Source organism: Brienomyrus brachyistius, chromosome 18 (genome assembly GCF_023856365.1).
Source record: "Brienomyrus brachyistius isolate T26 chromosome 18, BBRACH_0.4, whole genome shotgun sequence".
NCBI lineage: Eukaryota > Metazoa > Chordata > Actinopteri > Osteoglossiformes > Mormyridae > Brienomyrus > Brienomyrus brachyistius.
In genome coordinates, this window is record NC_064550.1 from 3,714,727 (window position 1) to 3,730,271 (window position 15,545).

The following is a 15,545-nucleotide window of genomic DNA, read 5'->3' on the forward strand; positions in this document are numbered from 1 at the left end:
GCGGTATTCTACCGTCGGGTGCATAAATCAATAAAGCACATAAAAAGTAATGCGCTTTTGAGTTGCACATGTTCTCCCAAGTGCAACATGGTCACACCTACAGGGCCCTTTTCTACCATGTGTGTAAGTCAAAAAGCCACTGACTTAAGCACTTGCATTTTTCACTTTGTGCTCTGGAGGGCTGTATTATTTCATAAACCTCTGCATGGCCAAATGCAATATTGCAGTGTTCAGAATATATAACAAAACTGAACTTTTTACATTTATTATACATTTAGAAGTAAATGCTGCACTCCAAAACGCATGTGAATAATTCATGTAATGATATTAGAATTATAGAACACAAGAGTGTGTAGAAATATATTAGTATATACATATATATTACCATTTAACCAGAAGTTACATCTGCCTTGTCAACACAACTAGTAGGCAAATCAATTACTGTAGGTCAGTCAGGCCATCCTAAGCCATGGCGCATGTACTTGCAAGAGTGGGACAGACGGAGACGGGTGCAGAGACAAAGGGCAGCCAAGAATATTGCTCTTCTTGATGTACTTCAAATGATGGAAGTTGCATCACGTGTTTCCGGATGGATCATGAAATGCTAATCTTTCCATGCCAGCTGCATTTTGAAACAGTACGGGACACCATTTGTCCCGTATTTTGAATATATTGTTTCATACATACACTACATCAGGGGTTTCTAACAAAAGCACTTGACCGGGACACTTGGTAACCATTCTCTGCTTAATGTTGTAGATGTATCAGTTTCTAGGGGCAGTGTCTAGCAATTGGTTTGGAATAATATATGGCAGGCTTCTCTATATGCTTATCTGGACTGTGCAGTTGGACCATGTGAATATTTTTGTTAAGCTCATTATCGACATATGCATTTGATAGGAGAATAGACCCTAAAGGGTGTATCTGGCCTGAGGATGTGTAAACTCCAGACTTAACTCCAGTGGATGGTACAATATGCTTAAGTGTAAAGTGTGTGCAGCCATGCACTTTTTCAACTTACGCACATGGAAGAATGTGGCCCAAAGTGTGTTTCTTGCCTGAGTGCATGTAAAGCCCATATAAGCCGATGGTGAATGCATGTAAGAGACAAAGGAGAGCAGCTGTGTACTTTGTTTGCCATTTATCTTCTGACCACTTTTTCTGCTCAGGGTCACAAGGGGAGCCTGCAACATATTAGAATCTTGATATTTGATACTCGTTTTATGCTTCCCACCTTCACAAGCTAGTTTGCCACAAAGTGTTTTATAGCCAGTTTTATAGAAGCAGTCAAAAATAGAATAATCCAGTTTATCAGCTTTGAAAAATACTGAGAATGATTGATACAGATTTCAAGATGCTGACTTTTTCTATTAAATAATCATGATCTTAGGTGCAACACTGCTTGTACCATTTAGACTATTTAGAGAAAAACTATAATAAAAGTTTTAAAGACAACATTTTCAAGAAATCCATAATGTTGTAGGTGTTAGAAGGCATTTAAAATAGGGTGATACTTGGGGATTTTCCAAGTGCTTAATTATCACAACTTTAAACAAGCCTTGATGGCACAGAATTTAAATAATCGTTCTTCAGCCTTGGCGTTTAAATGCACTGCATGGGATTTTTATTTTTTTCTGCCTGTCCTCCTAATCTGTTTTGTTTTGTTCTTTTTTGTGCCGCAGTTTTTGTCCGATCAGTGACATATGTAGTCCATTTCTTTATTTTTAGGAGTCCTCTCACTCCTCAGAGGCTTTAACCACCAAGTTCCCGAGACATCAAGGCATATGCCGTACATGACAGTGTTATCATTGCAGGCATATTTTCACTCTTATAGTAAAGTACTATATACATTCCTTTAAGCCGCATTATTAAAAAGTGAGATGACTCCTAAGTTTTTCCTGTTCTTTGTGTTTTTGGAATGCTAGATTTAACACTGCCCAAATGCTCAGGGATTATCAGTTGATTATTTCTTGATCTGTTACCGTAGGTAAATCTGAAATAATAACTAACACTCTACAATCTAAAATCCTGCTCAATATGCATTCTCTAAATGTGTACCTTAGCGGTTAATATAAAAAACTTCCCTATTCTTTGTGTTTTAACAACACGGGAGTATATACAATGACTGATGTATGCTTGTCACTTAATTATATGTTGGTGTTTGTTACATAAGACAGGAAGCCAACAAAAAAGCTACAATCTGGAACTGTTTCATTCGCAAATTTATGTACTTCTTCAAAAATTCTCATTTAATCTGGAAATGGTGTGGTAAGAATACCATATTATAATTTAAAAATGAAACGTTTTGATCTGTGTAAGAGACGTTTTAGCTTAGTGACGTAAAGGACGTAATTTTTGCATCTTGAATAGGAAATGTATGACAGAACAGTAGCAATAATATGACACCTAGTCTAGTAGTCATATACAGGCAGTTCCCAGGTTACAGACAAGTTCTATTCCTTAACATTGTTTTTAAGGTGAATTTGTAGGTAAGCAGGAAAAAAAATAATACAGTACATAATAAAAGTAAGTACATACGGTGCCGTACCTTACCTTGAGATGAGGAACCGCTGGAGCCACACAATATTTTCACTAGTGTCACAAAGTAGTGAATGCGCTTATTATTGCGAACTAATGTATTTAACCAAAATTTTAACGAAATAGGCTTTCTTTTATATGTTATTATTTAATATAATAGGCTTTATGGCAATCTGTTTGTAAGTACGAATTTCCGTAAGTTAGATGTTCTTAACCCAGGGGCTGCCTGTAGAATGTATGAAGAAAGCTGAAATCCAGCCCTATATGGTGTCCCCACCTGCTCATTATCATCCTGCAGGTTTGAAGACCATCGTCGGTGCCCTGATCCAGTCAGTAAAGAAACTGTCAGATGTTATGATCCTCACAGTTTTTTGCCTGAGTGTCTTCGCCCTGATTGGACTGCAGCTTTTCATGGGCAACCTACGGCAAAAGTGTGTCATCTGGCCCATCAACAGCACGGAGAGCTACCTTAACAATGGGAGTCGTGGCTTCGACTGGGACGAGTACATCAGGAACGATAGTGAGGCCATATGCAATATTCCCAGTTCAAAGCTACTTGTTATATTTTTTTGAAGAATGACTATATTCGATTTTTAATATATATATATATATATATATATAGGGCGGCATGGTGGTGCAGTGGTTAGCACTCTTGCCTCACACCTCTGGGACCCGGGTTCGAGTCTCCGCCTGGGTCACATGTGTGTGGAGTTTGCATGTTCTCCCCATGTTGTTGTGGGGTTTCCTCCGGGTACTCCGGTTTCCCCCCACAGTCCAAAAACATGCTGAGGCTAATTGGAGTTGCTAAATTGCCCGTAGGTGTGCATGTGTAAGTGAAAGGTGTATGAGTGTGCCCTGCGATGGGCTGGCCCCCCATCCTGGGTTGTTCCCTGCCTCGTGCCCATTGCTTCCGGGATAGGCTCCGGACCCCCCGCGACCCAATAGGATAAGCGGTTTGGAAAATGGATGGATGGATATATATATATATATATATATATATATATATATATATATATATATTAAATACGATTTTAGAGTGTAATATATGGTATCTGAAAAATAAGATCTACAAGAGCTAAGCAAGCTCATCTTATATCAGACAGTTTTTAACAGATTTATTTCCAAGCATACTTAGATGTCTCCAGGATACCCAGTTTAGCTTTTTAGATCCAGCTGAGCTTCCAATGAAATTTTCTCATAAGAGTCATAATAGTTTCTCATGAATCTTGGAATTTTTTGCAGATAGCATAGTATACACAAACATTACTATGCGGTCAGTCTAATTCAACAGGGTTTTTGCCTGTTTTCTCAATTTTCAGCCAATTTTTATTTTCTCCCTGGACAACTGGATGCTCTTTTATGTGGAAACAGCTCAGATTCTGGGTAAGTTGGTTATGAAAGAAAGTGAAATAGAAGTGAAATATAGGTACTATCCTGACATTTTTAATACCAACATTTGTGTTTATACATATGCCACTCTTAAAAATGATTTACTTGCATTTAGTGATTTTGAACTGGGTAGTAATGCACATATCAAATGTATCATTTAATTATAATCGGTTCATAAGACAAGTATTATATAAATACATACAACTTGATCTGTGTGATGTATCCTGGGAATGATTTAAGTGTAAAGATGTTATTTCATGCTCATACATACACTTAGCACACTCCAGTGTGACAAAGCAATCTGAACACACAAGCATCTATATAAACCTCACAATAACTGAAAATAACATGTCAATAAAATGGAGCATGTGTCTCTCGGTCTCCTAGTCGATGCCCTGAGGGATACATGTGCATGAAGGCGGGCAGGAATCCGAACTATGGCTACACCAGTTTCGATAGCTTCGGCTGGGCCTTTCTGGCTCTCTTCCGTCTCATGACACAGGACTACTGGGAGAACTTGTACCAACTGGTAAACACTCTTTTGTTTTTGTACTTACTGTAGTAGGTGCTTTCACACCACAGGAACTTTTGTCAGGAACCAGAACCTCATTCCAGAACCAGAATTTTTTGTTGCATTCACACCACAGGAACTCAATTTCACTCAATTTAGTTTACTTGTAGCTGCTCGAAGGCAGTTCCAGAACACTTTTTTTAGTACCTATTGCAGACTAGGTACTTTTCATTTGAGTATGAACTACTGGGGAGGAAATTGCAGCGATAGCTTGCTGATTGCTTGACCACAAGCACCGGTGTTAACTTGGAAGTTACGTGGTAGTGTGGAGCAAAGAGATATAATTAGCAGAGCCAAAATCGAGCAAATGGAATTATTAGTTATATTATATCAGTTACATTTAATGAATGCTTTTTTTTGCTTTCATCTCCTTCATTTCTGCATCAGAAAATTCAATCAATAACCGATATACTTTTGCCTAATACCACCAGTACCAGAGGTGAAACATGCCAGCACTTGCATCTTGAATACACTTGAATGCATTGATTTTTATTCTGTGAAACCGAAAGATCAATTTGCCGACAACATTAAATAATAAAATATAAACTTGTAGTAGGTCATATGAATAACATATTAATAAAAGGTCGTGTGTCTCCCCCCCCCCCGGTAACTAACAAATAACTAACAAATAGCTTAACGAAACAGGAAGCTTGTTCATTCTCCATGGTTTTTAGATGCTGGTGTAATTTCAGTAATCTGTTGCGTAGTTTAGCCTACAAGCTTTCTGTGTCTCCCATGTTTATTTAGCATAAAGTTCCCAGTATTGTTGTGCAGTGTGAAAGTGACACAAGAAAGTGGCCAGGAGCTTCAAAAGTCCCAGGTTGAGACAGCCCAGGGACTTGTAACCCGGGACCAGGTTTGGTGTAAACTCACCTATTGTCACAGGGCCAAGCTAAATAAAAGCACTGGAAACAGTGGATCAATGAGCATCAGCCCTGGATAGCCTGTATTTATCCAGGAACCACCCAAGAGGAAGGATGACACTCCAACAATTGGCATTTTTTCAAAGGAAACAACAAAGGAGGAGTAAAACGCCACAATAGAAAAATGAAAACACAAATAAACAGAACACAGATTGTTCCAATTAGAACCACTATGTTCCAGCAGCTTTACAGACCTAGGGCCTATATCATGAAGCGAGATTTGTCGGTTAAGGTACCCCAGTTTAAATGACCTCAATCTTTGTCCATTAACATTTAGCCCAGACTACCTTAAATCCGACAAGTTATCCTGCTAAGCTAGAAATCCTGCTGGGTGATACAGGCCCCTGCTCAGTGAAGCCCCTTTAAAGTGGGCTGTGGTGCTGGGGAAATGGCTGCGGCCGGTTTGATCATTCGCCGCGGGTGGTTGTGGCGAGGCTCTGCGGCAGCTTGCTAGCTGGCTGTCCTGAAACGTGACAGGTGGTTGCTGTCTGAGGTGCTGTCCGTAGGCCGGAGCGGCATGCGTGTGTGCGTCCCAGAGGTGCCTTTGTGGCAATGCACATATGCAACGTACCAGATGGCCTGACTGCCTGCTGCTCAGTGAAATCATTTTGTTTCTGAATGCTGAGCTGCCTGCTCAGCTTCGGTGCCCAGCAGAAGGGGAGTGTATACTACCAGAAATAGTGACACGGTCTTGGATGGGCATTGTCACAATTAATGATTTTTTTAAATCAGAATTTAGACTCGGATGCATATGTAGAAGAGATGTTTTTCCAGGGGAATTTTATTCCACATATTTTGTACCCCAATCAGCCGTGACATTAAAACCACTGACAGGTGAAGTGAATAACATTAATTATCTCATTACAGTGGCAGTCCAAACCTCGACAGGTCAGAGCTGTTATGACAGTAAAAGGGGGAACTGCACAATATCAGACAGGTGGTTTTAATGTTATGGCCGATCGGTGTACTATAAGTGTCATTACTGTCATTGCATGGAATGAGTACTGTAAATCTTTTGCCATTGATGTAACTGAGGTCACATGAATCTGAATCTACTCAGCAAGTTAAAAGGTGCCCTGTCGATGTCATAGAACAGCCCATGCCACACAGGTTACATCACTTTTTGGAGTGTCATGTGCAGAAGCTCTTATCTCTGCCTCCTAGTAAGACTTCTGGGTAACACTCTACTTAGGGCCGTGTGTTTAGTAAAGTGTTATCGACTTTTGTAGTCTGCTGTGGTCTTACCTTTCACACAGTACCTTTTGGCTTTAGTGTAACAGGGGAAACACTTAGACTTCCTAATGTACAAGCAGCTCAAATTTTTGTGTCTTCTGTTGCAGTACATTCAGATATTTCACCAGAAGGAGTGAATTAATTAAGCAATTATTCATCAAAAATTGTATTACATTATGCCCTGTGATGGGCTGGCCTCCTGTCCTGGGTTGTTCCCTGTCTCGTGCCCATAGCTTCTGGGATAGGCTCCAGACCCCCCGCAACCCAGAAGGATAAGCGGTTTGGAAAATGGATGGATGGATGTATTACATTAAGATAAAAAATTTAATTTATAATATAAGTATTATCCACCTCATATAATACATTATAATTTTTTTTTCTCTTACATTATACATAAAAATACATTATAAAGTTAAACGGGAGCAGTGCTCAGTGAGTGTAACAGGTCATACCATAGCTGTGATCCATCTTCACAAAATTAAGAAAGTGTGGTAATGCACCAACCTGAAACCATCTGACAATGGAGGATTGCTTGAAGTCGCCTATAATCACAATAAGAGTGATCTAACGCCTGTTATTTCAATTAAGAGAATATTATCCAAAAGACCAATGTAAGGTTCTTACCTCACAACCCCCCGCAAATATTCTCGCTGCTGTTTTACTTATTTCTGGCTGCTGGCTACATGTCTTGGTAAAGTTTTATAGGTAGTTATATAAATTTCTGACTAAATACCAATAGTAGATAAATTTCAAGCTGATGAACTAGATAAGTTCCCATTTAGCAGAATTTCACAATATGTAGCATGTTGGACTTCTTCAGTTATATTGGATATACTGATATATTTGATTATTGCATTTTAGTATTATTTCGGTATCACTGAGCAACTGAAACTTTAAGGTTTTGATTTGTCTTACTGTCTAGTTCATATTAATCCTTTATTATCCTCTATTTTTCCAGCATTTATTGGGTATGTAATGTAATTTGAGGAACTGGAGCTGCATTCAGAACAGCATTCAGCATAGTGGGGACGGCACTATAAGTTCTGGACTGTTGTTTCACCACTTTGTTGCAGACATTGAGAGCCGCAGGGAAGACGTACATGATCTTCTTTGTACTGGTGATCTTCGTGGGCTCCTTCTACTTGGTGAACCTCATCCTGGCTGTGGTAGCCATGGCCTACGAGGAGCAGAACCAGGCCACGATGGAGGAGGCTGAGCGGAAGGAGGCCGAGTTCAAAGCCATGCTCGAGCAGCTGAAGAAGCAGCAGGAAGATGCTCAGGTTGCTGCTACTGTCGTGTGTCCCTGTGCATGTCTGTGTTTGCTTGTGTGCTTCAGGATCTGCACCAGATTTTACTCCCTTCACTTCTTTACCATATTCATGACTTGCTTCTATTCCTATACGAAATTTATAATATATAATTGTTTCAGCTTTTCTCTTATTATGGTAACAATTTACTTAAAGCTGTCATGTATAATACACCATAGATACCTTCATATAGCATTATAATGGTCGGTATAAGAATTAATACAGCATTACGGCAACTTCTTTTGACAGTCATAAGGAATTAATAGTGCTAATCATAATACTTCATAAGCTCCAGTGAAGCTCTCATCTATAATACACTATTGTTACTTTCATGATGCGTTATACTAGTCAGTATAAGTATTAAGGATGTTTTTTATTGCGTTATGAAGGTATCTATACTGCATACAGCTTCATAAAGCATTCATAATGCATAATCAACATAGCTATAACATGTTATGTCTTTATAAATATATATATAGCCATGTTTATAATGCTTTATGAATATATTATAATGTATTTTGAATGTGTTCATGGATTCTTATATAACCCCATTTCCAAAAAAGTTGAGACACTGTATAAAATGTAAATAAAAACAGAATGTCATGATCACTGCTGAACAGAGCGGTGATCGTGCGGGTCGGCAGGCAGGAACAGGCAGACAAGCCGAAATCAGAGAATCAATAGAACAGAGACAACATGTTATTTTATGTCAAATATATGCTTGATGTGAATTTGATGCCAGCAGCATGTTTTACAAAAGTTGGGAAAGTGGCAATAAAAGACTGGAAAAGTTGTGTGATGCTAAAACAAAAACACCTGACTGAATATCTCACAATTACTTAGGTTAATTACCAACATGTCCTTGTTTGATTCCCCACTATCGTTCCACATCATAGGCAGCAGCTATGGCAACCTCTGCTGGGACGGTGTCCGAGGATGTGGTGGAAGATGACGGAGGTGGACGCTTGTCCTGCAGTTCATCCGAAATGTCCAAGCTGAGCTCCAAGAGCGCCAAGGAGCGACGCAATCGCAAGAAGAAGTGGCGGCAGAAAGAGCAATCTCAAAGTGAGGAGAAGGGTGACAGTGAGAAGAAGTTCGTCAAGTCCGAGTCTGATGATGGCAGCAGGAGGAGCAGATTCCGTTTCCCGGACAACCGGCTGGGCAGGAAGTCTTCCATCATGAACCAGGTATGGGAAAAGAGGAACTCCTTGGTGAGCCTCATTTGGTCTGGACTGCAACCTTAGTGGAGGAGCGAAAATAGGGAATATCTCAGGAAAAAAAAATAGGTTGCAACAGCGCTACAATCAGAATAGTTAATTTTTTAAGGAAAGTGCCTGTAAGGGCTTGTTCCCAATATGCGTGTTACATGTCACCAATGCACACAGATCACAATAAGGTAGAACATCATACATAGCATAGAAAACAATGTATGATGCTCCCACTAGTGTGCTGTGTTGCAGTGTATTTGGAAAACTGCTGCACGCATTTCTCTGTGCTGCGCACTTCTGTTGATGACAATGAAAAATGGATACAAACGCATTGTATGCATTTTTACTCCATCTTTTTCCCACAGACAAGTTTGGATGCCTCTTCAAATCCTCATACAGGGTCCAGAGCTGCCCTTTGTCTTCTCTCTCAGTTAGGGTATGGACCCAGAACCTGCGATTAGACCTTCTGCGTCTTATAATTCCCACTATGACCACTAAAACGAAAGGAAGCTCTGAATACATTTTTAAGCAATTCAGAATCTGACGCCAAAAACAAACTGTGATCTCCACACCAAAACCTCCATCCTATCTCCTCAAAATCTCACAAACCCACCCTAAAATTCCAGTGTCTTCTCGATATATCTGGTTCTCTGACCTGGATATTTCAGTAATATTTATATATGTACAATAATAAAAACGCATAATAAAACCCAATGTTAAAAACGTATAAGGCCGCAGAAAACCGCGCACAAACATTACATGAAAATGTGGGAAAAAAACGCATGTGAATAAATAAAAAACACGGTACGACATGTTAGGGTTTTCATTGCGTTTTTTGACTTCTTACAGAAAAACAAAAAGACTGAAAAGGATTTAATCTGAAGCAGTGTGGTTACCAAAATAAGTCTGATGGCTGTGCCCAAGACTTTATACTCTAGGCAGCGCTGTTACTGTAAAAGTTGTTCCTTGGGGGGTGGAGGGTCATGGTAAGCTATTATAGCTATTAAAAAAATGAAATTAAAATAAAAGATGTCCTTAGTGGGTGGCGTCTGAAGGGGCACAGTGGCTCATTTGGGGGGGCATGGCCTGCAAATGCCCCCCATGATGCCAACCCTGATCTGAAGTCAGTCATTGATAATACCAATTGAAAACTAAGAGCACTAAGGTAACAAGCTGTCAATCTGTAGCTAATTCCTGTGCAATAATTAGTAAGAAGTAAAGTCCACATTAACGGGTGGGAAGTAATTACTGTTATGTCTGCTCAGTACCATGGCCTCCGGAAAAGACAGGTACTGTATATTGATGTGATTTCGTATTATTCTAATAATTTGTACTTCCTCTTTATCCTTTTCTCCCTGTCTCCTGTCCTCGTCTTTCCAGTCTCTCCTTAGCATCCCGGGGTCGCCCTTTCCCTCTCGGCGCAACAGCAAGAGCAGCATCTTTAGCTTTAAAGGCCGCAAAGACGTGGGCTCTGAAAACGAGTTTGCAGACGACGAGCACAGCACAGTGGAGGAGAGCGACGAGCGGCGCGGCTCCTTGTTCAGCCCTTACCGTCGCAGCAGCTACAGTGGATACCATGGCAAGAGGAACAGCACGGTGGACTGCAACGGAGTGGTGTCGCTCATCGGCCCTGGACGCCTACTGCCTGAGGTGAAAATAGATAAGGCAGCTTCTGACGACAGTGTAAGGAAGTCAATGACTAGTTCAGTCTAGGCATGGGACTGTATCTTCCTCTCTTTTTGGGATGTCCCTTTGTTTTTTTTCTCTGTCTCTTCTCTCTTTTCGTCCTATCTGAATGTTCTGTATGCTGCCCCGCAATGCCAGATTAAAAAAAAAACAAAAACAGTATGCTGTACAAAGGCATAGCAAGCAGACATTTGATACGTTGTTTCCTGTTTGTTCCCTTCCATTTCTCTGAATTTGCTAATGTATGTAATAGGGGTTTGCAACCAGAGGAAATTGACCAGGATGTGTGCCACAAACAAAGCTGAAGCCTGTTGGTTTGTTTAAGTGGCTGTGCAAGGATTTGCTAACCAGTCTTTCACTTGACTGTGTCAGCTGGAGGAATGCATAGCTTTAGTTCAAAACTGATTGCATGGGAATATGGGAATGTGTGAAGAAAATACAGGAAAGGCCTGCTAACCCATAGTAGCATGAGAAGATGTTTTTTTTTTGTATCTTTTTGCATCATTCTGTCATGAATCGTTTTAACAGAACATGGCTGCAGTGAGCCACCAAAATCCACACAGAGGGGTAGGGGTGTAGCTGTGTAAGTTTGGGATCTGTACCCATCTTCAGAAGGTCATAGCCAGCCAGTTATATCACCTTTGGGCCCTTGAGCAAGGCCCCAAACCTTAACTGATCCAGGGGCTCTAGATTGCTGGCCGACCCTGATCTCTGACATCAAACTCTCCTCTCTTGCATGCAGACACCCCACCTTAGACAAATCGATTTCAGGGAGGTAGATGAAGGAGAATGGGGTTCTGGCGGTAAAGTTTCTCAACCGAGGGGGAAAGGGGAGGGGGATGAGAACTTCTCCTCTGCTCCTCTGCTGAATAGCGAAATCACATTATATCGCCTTTAATTCTCTGCGGAGTTACATCATTCGCGGCTGTCAGGGGGCTGCTGTCAATATGTGGGAGACTCCCGGAACTTCCGCAAGAGGTGGGATGTGTATGTTGCTTTGGACAAAGGTGTCTGCTAAATAAGTAAATGTAGCCCACGAGCCTAGGGGTGTGAGGCTGCATTATTAGCTAATGCACTGCCTATATTTTATGGCTTATAATGTGAAATTGGTATTTGATTGGATGTATGTTAGATCTTTTCACCAACTAGGCAAATCAGGTTCACAATAATTTTTTCATCCTAGTTAACCTGGTAGTTTGGTATCCTCGTGTACCTCACCAACCAAGTTTCTGTATAATTCTCATTTGGCATGAGTAAAAAGCTATGCTTTGCGCACATTTTTAAATTTATTTCTGTAATACTTTCTCTAACCTGATGCATGACCATGCATGTAAACCTCTGCAAATACTTCAAACCCTTCCTATACATGGTTTCTAACAATTAATATGGGTTAGTGGAACACAGCTTTTTGGTAAGGAAAAATCTACCGTGCACTTTGATGAGATGGGTTGAATTTGATTGTGGATTCTAATCTAAACCTTTAAAACTAACTTCACAAGTAGAGTAAGGGATATGATGAATGCCTTGCTGAAAAAAACAGCTGAAAACCAGCTTATGCTGGTAGCTGGTTTTAGCTGGTTTTAGTTGGTCTAGGATGGTGTAAGATGGTCTTAGATGGTCATGTCCCAGCTCCTGCTGTTCTTTGACGGTTTAGCTGGGTGGGAGACCACTTGGTCAGGCTGGTGTGGCCAGATTATCCTGCTAATCACGCTAGTACGACCAGTTAAACGATCAAACCCTCATGCGAAAACATACCTTTCGCCCGTAAACTATCATAAATTGGTCAACCATCTTAACCAGCTTAAGCTGATCAAACTGGTTTTTTCAGCAGGGTACAGAGGCATGTTCTACCAGTTACCTTTTCTGTTGAAAGCCACATACGCGTACTTACAGCAGTGTTTCAGAACATTACAGAGACAAATTGCATCATAGGCTAAGCTTGTCTCAGCTCAAGTAATCATCATGGCTGCTCCTTCTGTGTCTGAACCCGCAGTTTTATTTTTTAAAGGTAGACACTTCAATTGGGAGTAAAAATGAGTACTTACATTTTATATACTCAAGTGATGCTTGATAGCTACAAAAAGGAAAAAAGTACTGACCAATCGAGGCACAAAATGAAGCATTGCTTTGGGGCTACCCCTGGTGTCGCATGACAGTAAACAGAGAACTTCCCAGATGTTTTTCTCACAGTGCTATTTTCCTTTTTGACAGCCCACTACAGAGGTGGAGGTGAAGAAGAAGCTCTCAGGTTCCTTGATGGTATCTATGGACCAACTCAACACATCCTTTGGCCGCAAAGAACGAGCGAACAGTGTCATGAGTGTCATCACCAACACTTTGGTTGAGGGTAATAGTATTTTGTGTTGCTCTTTCCCTTCTGTTTTTTCCTCAAATTGCCATTAGTTGTTTTTTTTTCCTTTGGTGGGAAAAAGACAAGAGGAGCCTCTTTGAAAGCTAATTTGAATTGCATGTAAGCCTTCGGTGGTAGAAACTGGTATGGGTGGATTTCTTTTCAGAAACTGTGATATTGAATCCAAGTTGTTGGAAATAAGCTCGTGACATTCCAGCATGACATCTTTACTATTTCCATTTATTGACCTCACAGAGCTGGAGGAGTCCCAGCGCAAGTGTCCTCCATGCTGGTACAAGTTCGCAAACACATTCCTAATTTGGGAGTGCTGTCCAGTGTGGCTGAAGATCAAGGAGATCGTCAACCTGATCGTTATGGACCCCTTTGTGGATTTGGCTATTACCATCTGTATTGTTCTGAACACCCTCTTCATGGCCATGGAGCACTATCCTATGACGCCCCATTTTGAGCAGGTTCTCTCTGTGGGAAACCTAGTGAGTAGCTTTCTGTAATACTTGTTTGGTTCCAAATGGTACTTGTTAGGTTTTTTTTATGTTATCTGAATAATCACTATCAGAGATTGGTAAGATGGTCTCACATCTGGTCACACCAGTTCTCCAGGTTTCAAAAGAGGGCATCCTATAATATCCTAATGTTCCAGAAATATCCACCTTCCATAAAGAATATAGTCAAGGTGAACCTGGAGCGCAGGGCACAAGGTGGGGGGATACCCTGAGAAAGATGCCAGTGTGACACAAACTTTTATAATTACAAAGTAACCACACAAACATGGGGGAGAATATGCAAACTACATGCACAGGAAAACACAGGAATCAAACGCATAGGCCAGGTTTTCAGAATTGCTACTAGTAATACTAACAGTCATTTGTAATATACTTTCATTTAGTTATACTCTACACATTGATGGGGGGGGGGGCACTTCTCTCTGGCACTTCTGTGTTGTGGATCTACACACACCTTGTTGCGTAAAAAGTTCTTTGTTGACAAAAGTACAGCAATATTTAAAAATTACAGCCTCATAATCTAATTTGTATTAATATCACATTAATCCATCCATCCATCCATTTTCCAAACCGCTTATCCTATTGGGTCGCGGGGGGTCCGGAGCCTATCCCGGAATCAATGGGCACGAGGCAGGGAACAACCCAGGATGGGGGGCCAGCCCATCGCAGGGCACACTCACACACCAGTCACTCACACATGCACACCTATGGGCAATTTAGCAAGTCCAATTAGCCTCAGCATGTTTTTGGACTGTGGGGGGAAGCCGGAGTACCTGGAGGAAACCCCACGACGACATGGGGAGAACATGCAAACTCCGCACACATGTGACCCAGGCGGAGACTCAAACCCGGGTCTCAGGGGTGTGAGGCAACAGCGCTAACCACTGCACCACCATGCCGCCCCATCCATCCATCCATCCATTTTCCAAACCGCTTATCCTATTGGGTCGCGGGGGGTCCGGAGCCTATCCCGGAATCAATGGGCACGAGGCAGGGAACAACCCAGGATGGGGGGCCAGCCCATCGCAGGGCACACTCACACACCAGTCACTCACACATGCACACCTATGGGCAATTTAGCAAGTCCAATTAGCCTCAGCATGTTTTTGGACTGTGGGGGGAAGCCGGAGTACCTGGAGGAAACCCCACGACGACATGGGGAGAACATGCAAACTCCGCACACATGTGACCCAGGCGGAGACTCAAACCCGGGTCTCAGGGGTGTGAGGCAACAGCGCTAACCACTGCACCACCATGCCGCCCCTTATCACATTAATATTAAATTAATATTTTGATGCAGAATATTTGGCATACTTCTAGTGATGAATCCCAAATTTGCTAGTTAACTGAAGTGAATTAATTATATTTTTGCTATTTTTCATTTTATCAGAAGCATCATTAAAATTGGAAGTTATGTAATATTGGCCAGGCTTATATGCATTTTTGTTTAGTCTAGAGGACGTTGTAGTGGGTTGGCATGGAATTGGGATTCCGAATCCTGCCTCCGTTCTCTGTGTGGTGTTCACTCATGTTCTCCCTGTACTGTGCAGCTTTCCTCCTGCACCCCATTAACATGCAGTTAGGCTGAATGGTCTCTAAATTGCTGTCAGTATATAATTGTACATGTACAGACATAGTCAAAAGTACTGGTACCCCTGTGTTATAATCAAGTCACAAACCTTCCTAAAAAATATGATATTTTGTCCTGTAAACATGCAGTGGCAAATGGAAACAAAAACCCATAAAGCTTTGAAAAGCACGTCTTTGCTGTGATACTTCAGTGACAGGGAGACTATTTTCTAGAATCACAGGTGTC

The 15,545-nt window shown here is 41.2% G+C and overlaps 1 protein-coding gene across 4 annotated transcripts in view; it reads left to right on the top strand.

Moving 5' to 3' along the window:
* The window catches only part of LOC125712546 (sodium channel protein type 8 subunit alpha-like), a 76,889-nt gene that overhangs the window by 26,836 nt on the left and 34,508 nt on the right, over positions 1-15,545 (top strand). For 2 of the 4 annotated variants that reach the window (XM_048982713.1, XM_048982711.1), the window contains exons 7-14: positions 2,837-3,058; positions 3,858-3,921; positions 4,315-4,456; positions 7,728-7,934; positions 8,858-9,148; positions 10,550-10,852; positions 13,067-13,202; positions 13,461-13,699. In XM_048982713.1, coding sequence (XP_048838670.1) covers positions 2,837-3,058; positions 3,858-3,921; positions 4,315-4,456; positions 7,728-7,934; positions 8,858-9,148; positions 10,550-10,852; positions 13,067-13,202; positions 13,461-13,699 — 1,604 coding nt within the window. The remainder of the gene's footprint in view (positions 1-2,836; positions 3,059-3,857; positions 3,922-4,314; positions 4,457-7,727; positions 7,935-8,857; positions 9,149-10,549; positions 10,853-13,066; positions 13,203-13,460; positions 13,700-15,545) is intronic. The other 2 variants (XM_048982715.1, XM_048982714.1) reach the window with 1 other exon arrangement.